Source organism: Mixophyes fleayi, chromosome 10, assembly GCF_038048845.1.
Source record: "Mixophyes fleayi isolate aMixFle1 chromosome 10, aMixFle1.hap1, whole genome shotgun sequence".
Classification (NCBI taxonomy): Eukaryota; Metazoa; Chordata; class Amphibia; order Anura; family Limnodynastidae; genus Mixophyes; species Mixophyes fleayi.
Window position 1 is genome coordinate 36592968 of NC_134411.1, and position 19466 is coordinate 36612433.

Here is a 19466-nt window from a genome sequence, read left to right on the forward strand (position 1 = left end):
ATGAAAATGTAGCACAACGGTTTTCAAGCACATCAATGTTCCAGGTCTATATTGTACCGTCATTAAGCCTTGTAGTGTTGAAATGTTTATTGTATCACTGTTCTGTTGATGTTCCTGTTTTATGTAAAGCCAGTGAATCATCTGATAGAGTTCACCTGGGATGATGAAGCTCATACAATGGGGTATTTAGCACTTTCAATCATTTTTATTTTTTTAGTTTGTTTGCTTTTAAATACAGCATTTGTGAACACTGCATTTAGATGCAAAATGTACTTTAAACCATAAAGGTCTAATCAGATCTTTAATTTTATTGTGTACTAGACATATACATTTGCCTCCAATGTTATTTATTTCATGCGCTTACACACTTGATTTTGGTAGCTTTTCACAGGAAAAAAAGAGAAAAATCAAATTCCTACAAGTCCACATGCTGTTTATTTTTTTGTGTGTTTTAAAAATACTATCTGCTGCCTCAGTTAATTACTTACAGTCTTCTCCCTGAACTGGAAGTGATTACTAGATGGGGTCAAACAAACACACTTGGCTGAACAAATGCATAGAGAATGTATTTCAAAAACAGGTAACAATGTTCCAAAAAAAACACCTTTCATGTGCCCTAAAACTTTCACACATGACTCAGCCCTCTGCTTTATTCCTCAAATCCAGTCTCTGTACCAGACCTCTCATCTCGGACTTAGAATATTGCCAGAATACACCCTCTTCTTATCAAAGATGCAACCAAAACTCTTATCCACTCTCTAATCGTTTCCCCTCTTGACTATTGCAACCTTTTCCTATCTGGCATTCCCCTCGCCAATCTATTCCTGCTTCAATCCATCTAAATGCAGGTGCAAGACTGATCTTCCACTCTTATCGCTCAACATCTGCTGCACCACTTTTCAAATCCCTACATTGGCTTCCTCTGTCCTCTAGAATCCAATTTAAATTACTGACTCTTACCTGCAAAGTCCTCAACAACACCACCACTTCAGACATCTCAAATCTCATACCAAAATACTCTCCCTCCCGCCCTCTTAGATCTACCACTGACCTGCGCCTTGTCTCGTCTATGGTAACCACCTCTCACTCCCGCCTACAAGACTTCTCCCGTGCTGCTCCCCACTAATTGAATTCCCTACCACGCTCAATCAGACCACAGCCTTCAAATGTTTAGATGCTCTCTGAAAATCCATCTCTTTATTAGAGATTAACTTAACCCCTCCTACACTACTCACATTAATGCACCCTCACACCTACCCTACTCCCACCTACTCTACTCTCACTAATGCACCCTCACACCTACTCTACTCTCACTAATGCACCCTCACACCTACTCTACTCTCACTAATGCACCCTCACACCTACCCTACTCCCACCTATACTACTCTCACTAATGCACCCTCACACATACCCTACTCCCACATACACTACTCACACTAATGCACCCTCACACCTATCCTACTCCCACCTATACTACTCTCACTAATGCACCCTCACACCTACCCTACTCCCACCAATGCACCCTCACACCTACCCTACTCCCACCAATGCACCCTCACATCTACCCTACTCACACTACTGCACCCTCACACCTACCCTACTCCCACCTACACTACTCTCACTAAGGTACCCTCACACCTACCTTTTTCCCACCTACACTACTCTCAGTAATGCACCCTCACATCTAGCCTACTCCCACCTACACTACTCTCACTAATGCACACTCACAACTGTCTTAATTTCCACTCTGAGACCACTTGCTCCTTTTATTCCAGCTGTGCTCTCTTCTCCTTAGAATGTAAGCTCTGTAATGATCAGGGTCCTCCATACTGTTTGTTTTCATGTCTGCATTTATTTTAACAACCTTGTGTGTCCCTGTTCTATGCATGTCCCTGGTCTCCCCACTGTACGGCGCTGCGGAGCACTGTGGCACCTTACACATCTACGATCGCTCCTTACCCCACCAAGCAGATACAAAGTACAAAAAAAAAAAAGTACAAAAACGTTACTTCTTAGCAGAAAAAAGGGAAAACAAACAAAACCACTTCACCACCTTTATTTGTTACAAACTTGTACAAAATTGCAATTCCACAATAATTACATTATGTCTAAAACTAATATTTTATTTATTCCCTTAATGTTACAAGAAGAGAAGGAAAGAAAACTGAAAGAAAAAAAAGTATCATGTTGTTACAATGTGTTCTAAAGACCTCCTGAAAAGACCACCAGGTTGTGACTGGAGAGTAAGCTCCGACTAACGGACTAACGGACTGCGGCAAGCAGAGTGGAACGCAGCATTACGGTATTTAGGTGGTACATTATCTAACCAAACTCGGCTCTTTCAAAAAAAAGTTGCAAAATATTGAGTAAAACGGTGAGCTTCCAAAAATGTCACTAGTGACTAAGTTATAGTTCCTTGGTGAAGACCAGAGTTAGGTAACCTGTGAGTCACCAGACACAGGATGGCGGGGCACGCTGAGACAATGTAACAAAATTTCAAAAGTGCAAAAATAAATTTCCACTGAAGAATGGAATTTAATTAAAAAAAAAGTCCATCTTGGGTGGCCTAGTTGAAGACTGACATCCAACTCTCTCTGCTGCGGAGTCTGCAGTTAACTGAATCCTTCCGGTTAGTTTCGCGTTTCAGGGTTGTGTCTCCCAAGGCTTATCCGCTGGACAGAACTTCAGGATCTGTGTTGTGAAAACAGGAAATGGTGCTTAAGCCGTCTGGTAAAAGTCCATGTTTATTCTCACAGAAATATAAGACACAAATGGGGGACATTTATGGAAAACGGTGCATGGGTAAAAGTGCAAACTAAGGGACTGCAACTCGTAGCAACCAATCAGATGTTTTATTTCATTTTCTAAACTGTACTAGAAGACGTCTGATTTATGAAGTTAAAATCACATAGGGGAGCTTTTGACGCCATAATCTTCCAGCATCGATGTGCAAATAGCGTCACATATCCAAATCTGTGCATCACTCATCTCCTGATATACTCTGTGGTGCTGGGGGACCCTGCTCCTTCCACTATATAACTCTCAGTCTGTGGTTTCCTGCTGCCTCCATTCCCCCTCCTAACATCGTGTCACTGCCCCTGTCACATGCAGCCCTGTCCTCACTAACACATCACTCATCTCCTGATATACTCTGTGCTGCTGGGGGACACTGCTCCTTCCACTATATAACTCTCAGTCTGTGGCTTCCTGCTGCCTCCATTCCCCTCCTCACATCATGTCACTGTCCCTGTCACATGCAGCCCTGTCCTCACTAACACATCTCTCATCTCCTGATATACTCTGTGCTGCTGGGGGACCCTGCTCCTCCCACTATATAACTCTCAGTCTGTGGCTTCTTGCTGCCTCCATTCCCCTCCTCACATCATGTCACTGCACCCGTCACATGCAGCCTCCTCTGCACTTACACAAAGATATGAATGATTACACATGATCAGCACATGTCTCCTGAAATCAGCTGTGCTGCTGTAAAAATCCTATTTTTAATCTTATTAGCTACGAGCCTTGTTATCCCCGCCCACTTTAAAAACATGTCACAAAGGGAGGAGCAGGAGATGATCTAGTCAAAGGCACCTTAAAAATGACAGAAGCTGATGGGTTGCTATGGTTACAGCACAGTTACCTAGCACCAGTTGTCATAAATGTTCCCCAATGTCTCTTATGTATTCACAACGCAGATCCTGACCTACAATCCAGTGTATGTACAAATCCACCACTATGCAGAACGACACTCAGGTGTTTTGCAGAATTAAACCCACTGGCTATGTTTACTATCAGAGAGGGGACAGGGGAGGGGAGGTAAAGCCATTTACATTCATTATTGCTAGGCTACCTCAGGGCTCTAGTATTGACCATAGCAGGAGGTCTGCAGTCATTAGCTGGGAGATCACATGACCAGGTTTCATTTCTACAGCAAGCAAATGTCTATTATAACTTTTTGCTTCTTAATTAGCTATACATCAATTAAACCTGCAAGGAGAACTCCGGGAGAATCAAAATAAGACAAATTCCTGAAACTGGCGTAATGACATAAGCTCTTCTGCAAGGCAATTAAACAAAATCACTACTTAAAAAAAGAATCAACAAATTAAAATTACCTACATAGAACACACACTTAGAGCATTTGTTATAATATGTGTTCAACACTTCCTCTGTTGTTACATCTCTCTGCTCCTACTAGTCTGATTATAAACACAATAGGCCATGATACATCATGCATACTAGCAATTTAAAAGTCAAAGGGTAACTGTTGCTAACTAGCGATATCCTAGAGCAGTTTGTCCTTATCATGTCACATTCATGAATGTGGACCCCTGTACCCCTTCCACATTTTTCCCAGTCCAATTACTGTTGATCACTAATTAGCGGAGATAGAGATTAAGATGGCTCGTTGATGCGGTTTGGTTACATTGTATCTTTATGTCATCTTCTGCAATTTTCTTGATAATGTAGATAGTGGCGTTTTTATATATATATATATATATATATATAGGAACTTCTAATTTTTCTTAATTGATTCTCTAATTACTGGACTTCATCTGTCATGTTATTGTGTATTAAAGACATATGAACTTATCCTTTGAAAATGGAATCTTAATAAAACGCTCACACATAATATATATATACACATATATATATATATATATATATATACACATATATATATATATATATATATATATTGATCAAAGAGGGGGGTATACGATGGTATGTCATACCGCCACTTATCCTACTTGCTTCATTGTAACACTATCACATTCCTATATATATAGTTTTATCTTCCTGGGAATATTTCCACATTGAACTTTGAAAACAGTTTACACAAATCTATGTATGGCTATTAGGACAATGTCTAAAACATATTTTTCCATTGACAGTTTTGGTGGAAAACAAGATTAATTGTCTGATAAAGGCACAAAATAAGATGAAATATAATCCTGTGAAGCCGGCTCTTGGGTTTTGTTACAATCTTCCTCCGACGTGAAAACTCAACAACATAGAAGCAAAATAGACTTTTAAGAAAAGATTAAATATCGTAAGTGAGGAACAAAAGTGTCTGATCATTAAAACTTCTTTCTCCTCTGCGTGTTCAATAATGTCCATTAAAGCAAGCGGGTTTAGAGGCTTTGATGAATAACACACAATGGACATGTAATCTTCAGTATGACCTGTTAAACCCCATTTGGCTTTTGTTGGTAATATCTACGTTACATGGTAATCAATCATTGAAAAGTACTTTAAGAAAACCAAAAACATACTAAACACTCACCGTCTCATCTAACTACCCTCCATCTGATACCCCCCTTTCTGAATCTCACACATCTCCATTCATCTACATATTACTCTTCCTACTCCCGCCCTTCACTCTTCCTCTTTTCCACTTTCCTTATTTGTATCTTATTTTTCTTCCCTTTGATAAACCTCTCCTTGCTGATGGTGTTATATAATTACACACAACCTCTAATAACATTGAATCCTAGCAGCTTACACCATCCACAATATTACTCCTCTCCATCACTAACCAACGCATATACCGACCACCTCCCACAAAAACTAAGCCTGTTAGTGCCCATGTTATCTCATTTTGCAAAACGCGTGGCGCTCCTTGTAAAAATCAACACCAAACAGGAATAAAAAGGTACTTCTAGACATGCAAGCCTTTATAGGTAAGATACTAAATTACAACCACCAAAAGGTGGAAAATTACCTACATTTTTGGACATTCTAATCGTCTAATAACAATATGAGACACAAAAAGCTCACTTCACAAAATATTCTGTAGACTTGGGTAATGTGGCTCCCCAGCTGTTACTGAAGCTGGTAAGGAGTGCTGGGATTACTAGTTCCACAACAACAGAAGAGCCAAAGATTGACTACTCTTGACGTAGCCAAATGCAATCCATACAAAACAGCATTATTCCAAAGCTCCTCACCTTGGCACACAAAGCAGCACTCGTTTTCGGGTAGAATTTGTTCCTCCTTTGTGCAGTTCAATGGCGGACAAGGGTCTGTTACCTTCTGTAAAGCTCCGTTCTGTAAGCAAATAATGATATTATCTCTGTTAACAGAGCTGTCCGTGATACATTGTAATAGGAAGGAAACATCATCATCATCGATTTATTTATATAGCGCCACTAATTCCACAGCGCTGTACAGAGAACTCATTCACATCAGTCCCTGCCACATTGGAGCTTACAATCTAAATCTCCTAACATACACACACACACAGACAGAAAGAAACTAAGGTCAATTTAATGGCAGCCAATTAACCTACTAGTATGTTTTTGGAGTGTGGGAGGAAACCCACGCAAACACGGGGAGAACATACAAGCTCCACACAGATAAGGCATTGGTCAGGAATCGAACTCATGACCCCACTGCTGTGAGGCAGAAGTGCTAACCACTGAGCCATCAGTTTTATAATCAACAGCTCTGCCATTCATTATAGGAACAGGCTTCTAACTGGCTGAGAATACAACAGAACCATTGCCAATGTATATGGTGGATGTATATCCAACAGAATCCATTATACGCAGAGTCGTTGTAAACATCACAGACACACAATGGATATTGCATAGACATACCTTTATCTTTTATAAGTCCCTAATTGGGGTGTCACATGCGCAATCTCTAAGTGTCATTTTAACCGCTACAAGTAGAATTACTGCAAAGCAAACGATCCAGTGTAATTTATGCAACTTATGACAAGCCATCTAAAACCCTTGTCTAATACAGAGTGGTGCTGACCACAAATCACCCAAAGAAAAACTCTTCAAGGCCCTCAGAGAAGGTTAATTACATTGCTCTTGAAAAGTTAACCGAGCAATGCCCGTAGGGGAAAAGAATCCGGTGGAATAAATTGGTTTATTAATATATAACGCGTCTGTCACAAAAATATTGACATTATTAATTATTTAGATAATGGTTTTTTAATACGGCTATTATGTTTTCAAACGTTTTTTGACAGGTGTTAAAAGGAGGTCAGGAATAATTTCAATCAAAATGAAACAAAGTGAATTGTAAAGGAACAGATTATATTTATATGCTAAAATATACTATTTTTTGGGGAGCAAACAGTTTCTTCCTTCGACCTTAGTAACGGCTTTGGCAATTCTCAAATAGGTGGGAAGTATCTTTTTGCCAGCCAATACGAAGCAACAGGTAAAACCTCCTCTCCAATCAGATGATACATTCTATTTAACTGGTCTCTACCCCTTCACCACTCTGCTAGAGGAACAGCAGCATGGATGTATGGTATTAGAAATGTAACGTAAATGGTACTTCCAATTTTAAGAGCATGCTGAAAGTATTTGTAGGTATTTACAGTATTATATGCTTGCTGGGGCAACGATTTTATAAATATCGGATTCCGAAAAGTAAAGTTTTGAAAATCCCTCATAAATAGGAATGGCAGCAGAAGAGAATGCCTAAATAAGCAGAATAATAATATGATGCTTTCACAGTCTCGTTTGTTGAACACAGGACGCCAACCGTTACAACCTTGGTTCCTACACAATTGTTGCTTATAATGCAATCAGCCAATAAAATAAACATAATCCTAATGAGATCTGAGCTACTAGCCGATCCTATAAATCCTTTGCTGGTTTCATTTCTTCAACCTTGTGGAAATGTAAGAATAATGCACTTTGTACCCATCTTTATGGTCTTTAAGCTAAAATATACATAAATCTGGCACGGCGATGGGTCTCCAAAACCAAGATTTGACCAACTTGTAATCCAACACTCCAGACTATTATCCAAACTTTTTCTAAACAATCACCGGATGTATTCTACAAGAGCAACCTTGATGCCACAATTGCTGATGCCTGTTATTCATGATCCATTCAGCTCTATAAGACTCATTTTTGAGACTACTACCCTGAAACAAAATCCTCATCTATCCGATGAACACCGTCGACTCAAAGACTGAAAGGAACTATTTGCTGCAATAAGATGCTATCGTATCTCTACCCTCCCCCAGTGGACTAGTTTATAGACAGGGAAGGACAGGGTCCAGAAATTCACCTATTTCAATTCACTCTCCACTAGTGTCTGCGAGAATCACTTTCCTAGAATCAATGAGTAATATATATGATAAACATATATTTTTGTTTATTACCGAGCCCCAAATCTCGAGAACAGAATGTTCCAATATGTCATAATAATATGTCACTCGGTGACAAAGGCAGAATTGCAGAAACTGACTTAGCCCCAGCTGGCTTTTGATGGCACTTAAATATCTCAGATGCCAGCACATGTAACAAAACAATACAATTCTTCAGCCTAATATAATCTATACAATGTATCAAGCAGAGGAACTCCACAAACCAGGATGAGCCAGAGAGTGATTGACGATGTAGTCGAGCTCGGCTCTACACTGAGTCCTCATGTTACATGTTCAGTTTACTCAAAAATGATAAAATAAGCCTGATATAAAAAAAGGCCACAACTTACTTTACATTCTCTGCAGTTCACGGTCAGGATCCTTTGACCTTCGGACAGAACTTTTCCACCGTAAATACATTTGGCTGTAATAAGAGAAGTTATAATCAAATTGTGATTTACATTACAGATTATAATTTGCAATCTATCTACTGAACCTTCTCTTCTGTCACCTGCTCGGTCTGTTTTCTTAAGAACGCTCATTTAATTATATGTTTAATCAACATTGTGGCCAACATCAAATACTCATCTTAATTTTTTTTTTCTTTCATAGCTCCAGAATTAATAAAGGACTGTACACATAATACAAGAGGAACCCTTTTAGAAGCTAGGAGTTGAGTTATTGGTCATTCTTAATTCTCCACAAATAGTAAAACAATGTGATATATACTTGTTCAAGTTAATAAAAAGACCCCCATGCTGATTTTAATTAGCAAGTGCATCAAAATATCTTTAGGAAAATACAGCATTATTCATATTAATAAGGTTGAAGCTTTGATGGACTTTATGAGGACTCAGGGGAACCCTAAGGTTTCATTCCCAAATGTGCTCTGAGAAAATGGTTAAAACGCAGTAAAACTTTGCAGTTCAGGTGCATTTAGTTAAGTGTTTTTAATGCGTTTTCCATGAGTTGAGCTTTCACGAATATAATCAATTCTACTGGTACATTAAAGCATGAGAAATATTTTACGCTGTGTTCTAAAGTTTGAGAACACAGTGGCGGAAAGAGTCTATGAGAATCCATTCATAACACTTTTAATGCGGTTTTCAAGCGTTAGAGGCTGAAAGTCCCAGTAACAGCTGATAGGTGTGAACGAGCCCCCAAAATATTCTGACATTTCAAAAACTGTTTAATATTTTATAAACTTGCGATCAAGACGGTAAAAATTTTGCCAAACATTCACGAATTTCACAATAAACAAAAGGGAAAAAAGAAAAATCTTTCTTTTTTCATGCGTTTTTACAATCACGTTTTCGAATTCGGCTCTTTGTATCTTTCCTTGAAATGCTTCAATCCAATAACCCTTCAGTTTGTCCTCTGGCAGAATCTGTACAATGTATCTTTCAATTTCCTCTGCTATAATTCCCCTCAACTTCTTCTGGGAAAGATAAGCAGATAAACTTATCTCCGCTAAGACAACTGAGAGTCACCTGTCCTAAATTATCTCCGCTGTTCTGTCCGTTCACAAAATGTCAGACGAAAACAAAAGGACGATAAGAACTTGGCTCACTACACAAGTTGCAGACCGAGTGCTCACAGGTAATCACAATCTGTCTTTTACATAGATACAAGTATAGCACACAATCTGTCAATCAATTCTCACTACAGTGAGGGGGCACAGAGTATGGAAAAGTCAGAGTTGACGAGAGAACTTGACCCAGACACCAATGTGCTCGCCCACAAACCAGAACCTGTTTCTGCAATATTATAAGAACATAAACTAGAGATGCTCACTGATCCTCGTGAACTGGTTTTGGATCTGGATTAGCTTCATGTTTTGGTAAAACCACCCTTGTATGTTTTGGTTTTGTATTTTTTAGAAAAAATCCTGAAATATGCTAAAGTCACATAATTTTGCTCTTTTTTTGTACCTACATTATTATTAACCTCAATAACACTAATTTCAAGTCATTTGCAGTCAATTTTGACCACCTCACAGATCACAATATTATTATCATACACCTTTGGACAAATACTGCAGCGACCTGGCTGGATGGTAAGCGACAGAGCAATGACACAAACACACGGCAGTTCATAGCACATCTAGGACACATTGGCACACAGCAGTGGCAGAAAAGATAAATGGGGGTCTACCCTCCCTCCCACCATTCATGATGTTGGATCTTTAAAAGGAATCCAAAAATCGTGAGATCCGACGACGTAACGATGACGTTTTGCCTCGTTTTCAAACCCCCTAAGTTCAGGTGTGTTCGATTCTCGGGGAACCGAGCCTGAGCATCTCTAACATAAACCAACTGTAACACCTCCAAGTACTGTTTGTCATCCACTTGGCATTAATAAGCCCCAAACCCATTAAAAAAAAACATTTTTAGGAAGCCCTCCAGAACACCATACATCATGTTTGTTTGTTTTTGTTTAGCCCAGATCGGGCCGTGTACAATATTTTCCCCATTTTGCAATCAGACATGATGCGATGTTTTGTATATGGGCTGTACCATAAATTTGAATTAATCTTACCTCCCATAGCGGGCTACCTAAGGCTGTAGCTTTGCTAGAGATATCAAGAAAAAAAATCAAACAATCATCTGACATTCTAAATATTCTAAATACACCACATCTTGGCGGTCAAGACAACTATCTATTTGCATCGGACGTCTGACGTGCAATACTTTAATTCTATCACAGTACATTGTTCACAAGCACCAGACAGCATTGGACGAGAAGAGTCCCTGGTTATATTATAATTTAGGTAAAACTACATGTCTTTAATCCATCTCCGTTAACAGTGAAATATTTCTAACACGGTGTCGAAACACATTATTAGGTGTAAGCGGAGATGTTTCTGTCACAGGTCTGTCACAGACAACGTGTATCAATCTCCCGGAGAGCCGTCTTTAATAAATCTGTCAGATTTTTGAGCCAAGCTTATTATGCCAATTACATTGTAAACACCGGTCTCAGGAATCGCCTTCCATCACGCAATTCCCAAATAAAAACATGATTTAAACTGACGTGTAGATCTCCCGACAAGACAACGTGTATTTACAAGAAGCAAATAAACCACAGAGCTGTCATTCACTCTGCGAGCTGTATCAGGTACAATAATGGGCTTGGCTCATGTGGTTGAGGGTTTTGTGCGCTACAAACACAGTTTGCTCCATCTGATAAACCTAGAAAAATGTACGACCGTTCGTAGACTAACCGAATGGCTGGAGTCAGGGACTGGTAAATTTTAGCCCTGGGGGGGGGGCAAGACTTGGCTCAGCAGCCTATTAGGCTAGCCCACCGGCCTGGGGGGCAAACACCTCCCTGCCCCCCAACCTAGCCAGTCCCTGGCACAGATTTCACCGGTTGTAGGTTGGTCGGTGAGAGAGAGGGTAGAGTTCTGTGGCGGTGTATGGTTATAGCTACTAAGACGTACGACTATCTCCAAAGAATCCTATTCCCCTTCCTCACCGACCACCCTATGGACCAAGGAAACCCTGCTACACCCCCGGGTTTCATATCCAGGACATCCAGTTACTCCCCCAGCCTTCCACAGCTAGGAGCTGCTTAGTATCACTCTGCAGGCTGATAATGTGTCTCAATTTCGGATTATATTTTAAAACAACTTGCTTAACAAATTCCCTGCACTTTAATTTTCACAGCCCATAAAAAACAATCATAAGACACTGAGGTCTCCGATACATTTAAACAATTACCGTTTCATTTTATTTGCTAGTTCACTCATGCGGGAATGTCACGTTAAATTTAATTTTGCTTAGCAGGCATATATTCACTGAGAAAATACATAAAGGTGGGAAGTGGAAGATTGATTTTGGAAGGGAAATAATGTAAGTGTCTGCTCAGTACTTCTTTCTTTTTAAAAAAAAAAAAATCAGACTTTTTTTGTATATTTTAACTGCTCTGCATTTCTCACGGGGATTTCTAATGAAGGATCTTTAGTGGTGTAACAAGAACAAAGGATGGAATCTGCTCTGTATCGACATGATCCAGAATGCACGAAAACCATTTGTGGCATTACCTGCACTAATTAGGACAAAGGGCCGGGATTCATAGACAGAGAGTTAGAATCTTTATCTCTTTGTAAAGCACATAGGACAATCCTTTGTAATGCACCAGAGCAAATATGATCGACCGGGGACTGATTAAGGTTTCAGGCCACCCTAAGTAAATAAATTTGTGACCCCATCTGGCCTTCCACGCCATAATACGTGGTAGGTAAAGAGGAACTCACCCTTAATTTAAAATCCGGCTTCCTTAACACCTGGGCCTGTGGCCATCCTCATCTCTCTTCCTCGCTTATCCTCAAGAGTCCCCCCCAAGGATAAATCATTGTCTTTATCTATGTTATTTATTTATGTCAAGATTAAAACCTTACTACATTTTTGTTCTTTCATGTTTTATTTTTACTTTGAAGAACAATTCTTCTCTTATATTTAAAATGAATTTTATTACTTTATACCTCTCCGTGCCACATTTTTTAGTCCCTAGGCCGGAGCCTAGTCAGCCTATTGGATAATTAGGCCCTGTGGTCGGCTATAAAATGTACAGAGTACAGTATTCTGTAAAGCACAGGAGGAAGGATGGGGCTACTGAATTGGTTTGTACTGTTATTATGAAAAGAAAATGACAATTCCAGCAATCCATAATTAGATTTAATTAATGTGTGGTTCACAACCAAAGATGTAAACGTGCTCTTCAAATTAAACCCTAAAAGTTCATAGTAACTGGGAAATAACTTACGCCGGCAGATTTTACAACACTGGCCTGGAACGTGGACTGGGAGGAAATCGGGAGAACAATTGAGAGGGGGACACAACATTCGTCTGCACTCTACAGCGCCATTCTAGAGGAGGAAAGGAAGAGAATGCAATATTAAGCAAAATACTTTACTTGTAGTTCCAAAACAGTGGGAAAATCATAGAAAGTGGCATCTAAATTTCTACATATAATTAATATAATATAATACATTTTTGTGGCATACATTTCAACATCTCCACAAAACTTCAAAAATAATGTGATTCCCAATTTCCATCATTTTGTTTCCCTGCCAACTTCCGCTATTTTCTAAAGAACAGATTTTAAATTATATACATTTCTGAATGTTACAGAGAGCCCTCTTACCTGTTGATTCTTCCCATTAAAGTCTAATTGCCAGAAATCATATTTGTAACCATCAGTAATGACCGTTTTTCTCAATGTCTTGTATAGAGGGATTGCAAGTCACAGCAGTCAGCTGCTGAAAGTCGAAATTCCTGGAAACTTTGCAATTTCCCAAGGATATAATTATTACAAATACTACAACACTGCTGAGGGGGATAGAAAGGGTTATATTAACTTTCTATGTAATCTTTCCAAAAGCCCTGACACAATTAAATCACACCACTAAAAATACTTCAACTTCATTGTTACAGATGAAAACAAAACACAAAAAAGGTTTCTTACAACGCCTTAAAAACAAAAACCTTGTACTGTGTCCTCACTTTTATGAACTATGCACTTAAGGAGCGCCCCATTATATCGTACTGTAACATTAACCCTTGCAGGTGTCCAAAGTGTCCCAAATTGCGGAACTCAAAATGGGTTTGGATTACATAAATTGGGCGATATTTGACACAAAAGTGGACTTTTTTGGCAGACGGGGAGGGGTTTAGGAAGATTAGGGGTGGGGCTTATTTTGTCCTGGTTTTGCATGTATAAATGTTGTCATTTATGTCTTTGTGAACTCAGCAGGCAACGTTGCAATTGAAGCTACATTCCGTTTTGGACCATAAGCGTTGCAGTGCGTTGACCAGGCTTTACTCAGGCTCTTGCCCGAGGCAGAGGCTCACACAGTGACGGAGCTACCACTGGAGCAGTAGGTGTGGTGCACCGGGGCCCATGGAGATAATACGGCCCACGGCACTGGAGCCCAAAGCTCGCTCGATCCGCCTCCTCTCTCACATCAGCTCACCTTACACGTGCAGTTTCGGCAATGGTCGTCATCCACCCAGGAATCTCTGTCCCTGTAGATCACGCCCTGAACCTGACAGGTCTTCTCGCAGTGGCAACTTTCCAGCTGGCTGAGCCGCGTCTCTGCATAATTTAGCTGCCAGGGAAAGACACAAAAATGCAAAATCTATGAAACTTGTGCCTTGATTAAACCCAGATAGAGGAAGGATCACTGCATGTAAATGTAACGGTGTCTGTCTGTGTAACTGAATCATTTGCAACCAGCCGTCTAGTTAGAGGTCTTCAGCGGATGGGAGGGTGTCTACCCAATTGGTGGCATCGGGTGACATGCCCACTATCACTAGAGGTCACAGCTGGCCGGTGTGACAGGTTGGCCTGATATTACCACACAGGCACACAGGTGACCCCCCCCCCCCCAAATTTAAATTGACTGAATAACTGTATGTATGTATATATATATATATATATATATATATATATATATATATATATATATATATATATATATATATATATATATATATATATATATATATATACACACACACACACACACACATACATACATACATACACATATACACACAGTGGAGATGGGGAGTATTCGGGGGTAGGACATACTGCCACTTCTTCTACTGCCTTCATTGTAACACTATCACTTGCGAGTCACTAACATTACCATTACATTTTTCATACAGCTACTTGTCAGTTTACACTGACCACTGTATGTGTGTGTATATTATATATCTATATACAGAGAGATTTATTATTAAACATTTCTAGGTAAATAGAGTGAGAACAATGTCAATTTGTCTACACATAACGCAGATACAATCATTTGTCCATAAAATAGCAGCAATGTAACATGTTCTCACTCTGGGAGAGAACGTTTATCTTCTATATCACTTATCAGTAGCAGATCAATGTCTGTATATGATCTGGTGATTCACTCTGAATTATAATGTGACCATCGGCAGAGCTTAGTAAGCTCTGGTGGAATCTCTCTGCAGAGTGAATTCTGATACAACAAGAGAATATATCTATCTATCTATCTATCTATCTATAAATAAATATATATATATATATATATATATATATATATATATATATATATATATATATATATATATAATTTTATTTTAATTCACTCTGCAATATTTTCCATATTTTGAGGACAAGATTGATAATTTAGGAGGAATAAGTGAACGACAGAACAATAGATACCTGAATAAATGTATATGTGCTAGTGAAAATCAACCTAAAACAACCACTGGGTTAGCTTTTTATGCCTTGAAAATACTCCCCCGTAGCAGACAATACAAGTAAGTATTGGTGGACATCCATAGCCAACAATAATGGTCCAAAGGAAGGATGCCCCGCCCCCGAGGTACTAGTCTGAGAGAAGAGGGGAGGTTGTGTCTACTAACCCGAAGGTAACACACTCCTTTAGATGGGCTTGATTTTAGCATATTCCTTCTAGAGGCAGATAAAATACGGGTCACACTCCCCTAGCTTGCCCAAAAAACGTCTACTGTCACTGTTTTCAAGACATAACACAACGCCTTTCCTAGAACGTAAAACATCAATGTGTGCTAGTCTCAGAAATAGAGATAAAATATTTGACTTTTTCATATTAAACACATTTACTGCAAACATTTTAGAGAATACCACTGTAAATAACATCAAGTTGGCACTACATTTTTCTACATTAATACAATTTATCCAGGCCAAATAGAAACAGTAATTAAAATATCTTATCTACAGGCCTTACTTTCAAATGTTTAATTAGTTTATGTTAAAAATGCATTACTTTAACCTAATGCAATTTATGAGAATAAACCTTAATTCATCCAGACAAAAATGAAATTACTTATAAAAAATGCTAAGGGACCGGGAGAGAAGATGAGTCAATGTAGTAAATGTGGAAATGTTAGAAGTGTTAGATAGGAACATTGTATCGAGACTGTTCTACCACATTCCGACACTCCCTGTTGTGCTCTCTGCAGAACGAGCTAAATATAAAGGAACCGGAGCTCCGTAAACCGTGGGTTAGCCAACGTGTCTCTATCATACTCCCTGTTGGTGGTAAGACAGGTCTGCACTAATTACATACATTATGGGATAGGATTGAATTAGAGCACAGCACAGCTACTAGCAGACAGCCATAACGAATCTGCTGATCTGATGCTGATGAGACAAGCTGGATTTTCCATCTTAAAGTGTCTCATATATTTAGTAAGTCTGATTTTATAAATAACCGGTGATGGGTAAGTGTGCGGATCATACTTTTAAATGACAAGAAAATATTTGCAGCTATTTACTGAAAGCTCTAAGTGTTTGATGAAAATAAATGAGAGGATTACAGCCCAATGAGACAGATCTCTCAACACATTAAAGGGGTTATAGAGCGCAGCCGTAGCCCGCGCGTTGTGGCAGCAGCCAGTTTGCTGGATGCAGCTTCTCAGTTTACTGGGAAGATTCATACGTTCCTCAGAATACTGGCCCGGCCCACAATATGATTGCCGTCACTAAACATCTTTTACGAAGTGCGGTCAATGCGCAGCGCCAATTGTTGGGGCTTGGGCCTGTGCATCTAGAATGGTGATGAGCAGCATGAAGCAGCTGGAGAGCCGCAGGAGCGGCCCACCAGCCCTCAAACGGGCCTCAATGTGCCCTGTATGCAGTGGGACCTCCCTGCGCTAATAAGATTGGGAGCAACCGGATGGGGGGGGCTTCAAGGAAAGGCGCAGGGGGCCGCCTGTTACCCATCGCAGGTCTACGAACATGTCTACTCTACACCCTGAGCAAAGGTGCAAACGTCACAACAATGTCAAACCTTGTACGAGAGGCAGAGCTACAGACACCGCAAAGGGTGCGGACATTACGGGGCCCGGAGGTGGCAGGGAGCTCTACTGTGCATGTACCAAACCCAATCATGCTCAGAGGAGGCCCACGTTCTGCTCTCTGAGGATCGGAGCTGCAAACTTTGCTCTGCCGCCTTCCACTTTAGAGTCTCCCCTAAATACTGGTTCTCCATAAATGCTGCTCTATTTAGAGCAATTAATAATAAGAGGACATGGGGACAGTCTTTATCACATGACGCCTTTGTGCATTTGAAATACAGGGAGGGAAAAAGTGGACATTGAAAGCTGCCTCTCCACCAAAGTGCAACGAGGAGGCCCCAGTTGCATCCAATTATAAATGTGGAACGAGGCCTGATCTCCGACTAGCTTACAGCTGGTGAAAAGTCAAAGTCTTTGGTGAAGGGTAAATGGCCTTGTGCGCTCCCACACAATACAGAACATTAAATGCCCCCCCTCTATCTAATAAGTTAATTTTACAGAATTAAATCTCTACACGTCTCCGAAACACTAGCAGCAGATACTTCTTTGCAAGAAACAACTGTACACCGGCCAACTCCTTACGTCAACTAATATGAGCTTCTGCACCTTGCAAGCGGTTGCTGTGCAGATATTTGCACTTTGGTGGAAAACTACTTGAGCAAAACAGGGTGTGTTGCACCTATAAAGAGGATTTTACGATGCTCGTTGGCAGTTTTTCCGTTGTAACTGAAGCCCAAAGTGTGGAGTAAACAACTACTTTATCACATATTTTGTGGGAGTTTTGTTTTCCTCCCAGAGGGGTCGGGAACATCTTAGAGTTGTGTTAGGTAGTATATTCAAAACAAAACACAAATATATACTATATAAACATACCACAAGACACACACACACGGATTCCTTATACACACACATTCATGTTTCCAAGGCACAAAATATTAATAATTGCACATTGAATACAGTGAATAAAGAATATTTTCAAGCCCTGAATAGTGAACACAATACAGAACCATATTTTTGAACCATAACACAACATAAATTAACACTACTCTGCCGTGGAAATGAAGGGTCCATAAATCTAAGTCTATTTTGCCAAAAGGTCTGAGAGATTAGGGAGAGTCCTCTAGGGCTCCTGGGAGGATGGGCAATCATTCTGACATCACAGGGTGAGTGGTGAGCAGGGCTTGGCGATGTGATTTGCACTGCCCACTTGACAACACAAGCTGCTTCATCTAGACCCCCCCCCCACACCTTGCGGCAGACAGGGACAGAGAAAAAGGGGGAGAGGAGCGGTGGTGATTTTCGATGGGGAGATGGAGGATCTGGACCATCCACGGCCAAATCTAAGTCAGATTGTGGGTGAGGAACAGTGACAGCTTGCCGTTGGCCTCCCCCGTCCGTGGCTCAGTGAGCAAAGATTTGCAGAGAATTCTCTTAGCAGCCTTGATAACAAGCAGAGATGGATCTAGTATTTCTTGTTTTAGGAGAGGAGTGAATTTGCATAGCCCCACCCCTCACTCACCCTGATTGATTGGCCTGCACCTCCTTCACTTTAAATAGACTCAGCGAATAAGAAACAGGCAGGGGATGCTACCCAGCGGAATAGCAGTTAAGTTAAAGTCATCTGAAGGTGGAAAATTCCCATCAACCCATGCCCAGCACAAAGGCAGCAGACATTAAGAAGTAATACTTACTTTAGCTGTGAGTTTTGCCAGCAGCTCCTGTAAATCCATAATCCCCTGCACAAGGCTCAGGAAATCACTGCAGGTCGGGCATGCTCGATAAGACAACAGAAAACAGTGTGAACGCCTTGTATTAAAGCTGATAAAACTAGACAGCAGAAGCTATTTACATGCAAATTAGGATATTAAGAGATAATGTACTAAAAATATCTATATCAGTATAGCAGAAATAGATCAAGTGTGGAAATGCATCTGGTAATGAGCACAAACAAATACATTTAACAATCAATCAGGGAGTCGCGCAGAGTGCGATACATTGTAACTACCGCAGACGCCTAAACCACTAAAACTTACTTTCCACAAGCATGATTAAGTATCAGCCTTAATGTGTTATTTACAGCACTGTCTAATGAATATAGACATATAAAACCTGACCAAGTGTTTATGTCTAGAATTACTAGCAATACTCTGCAATCTTCTACCACCTTCATACTGGCAGACTTTCTTTATTACTTCATATACGCCCTCATACAACTTAACACTAAGGGCCTGAGTCATTAAGGAGAGCAAAGTATAACAAAGTTATAACTTTGCACCTGGGCAAAACAATGTTACATTGGAGGGGGAGGTAAATTTAAAATGTGGGGACAGCTTTATAATTGGGGTAGAGCATGTCCTAGATCAACGTTAAATTTCAGTGTAAAAATAAAGCTATCAAGTATTTCTGTGCTACATGAAAAAGCAGCCAACTTAACTTATGTGCAAAATAATAAACAAATTTGTACCCCTTGTATTGTAACATGGATTGGGGAGGGGGACATTTTTTGAAAACTTATTTTTGCCAAT

At 40.0% G+C, this 19466-nt stretch overlaps 1 protein-coding gene across 4 annotated transcripts in view; it reads right to left on the minus strand.

Annotated features, from left to right (window-relative positions):
• NELL1 (neural EGFL like 1) overlaps positions 1 to 19466 on the minus strand; it is a 474045-nt gene that overhangs the window by 280002 nt on the left and 174577 nt on the right. For all 4 annotated transcript variants that reach the window (XM_075188423.1, XM_075188424.1, XM_075188425.1 and 1 more), the window contains 5 exons: positions 18633 to 18715; positions 14100 to 14234; positions 12890 to 12992; positions 8473 to 8546; positions 5952 to 6051 (listed from right to left, as the gene is read on the minus strand). In XM_075188423.1, coding sequence (XP_075044524.1) covers positions 5952 to 6051; positions 8473 to 8546; positions 12890 to 12992; positions 14100 to 14234; positions 18633 to 18715 — 495 coding nt within the window. The remainder of the gene's footprint in view (positions 1 to 5951; positions 6052 to 8472; positions 8547 to 12889; positions 12993 to 14099; positions 14235 to 18632; positions 18716 to 19466) is intronic.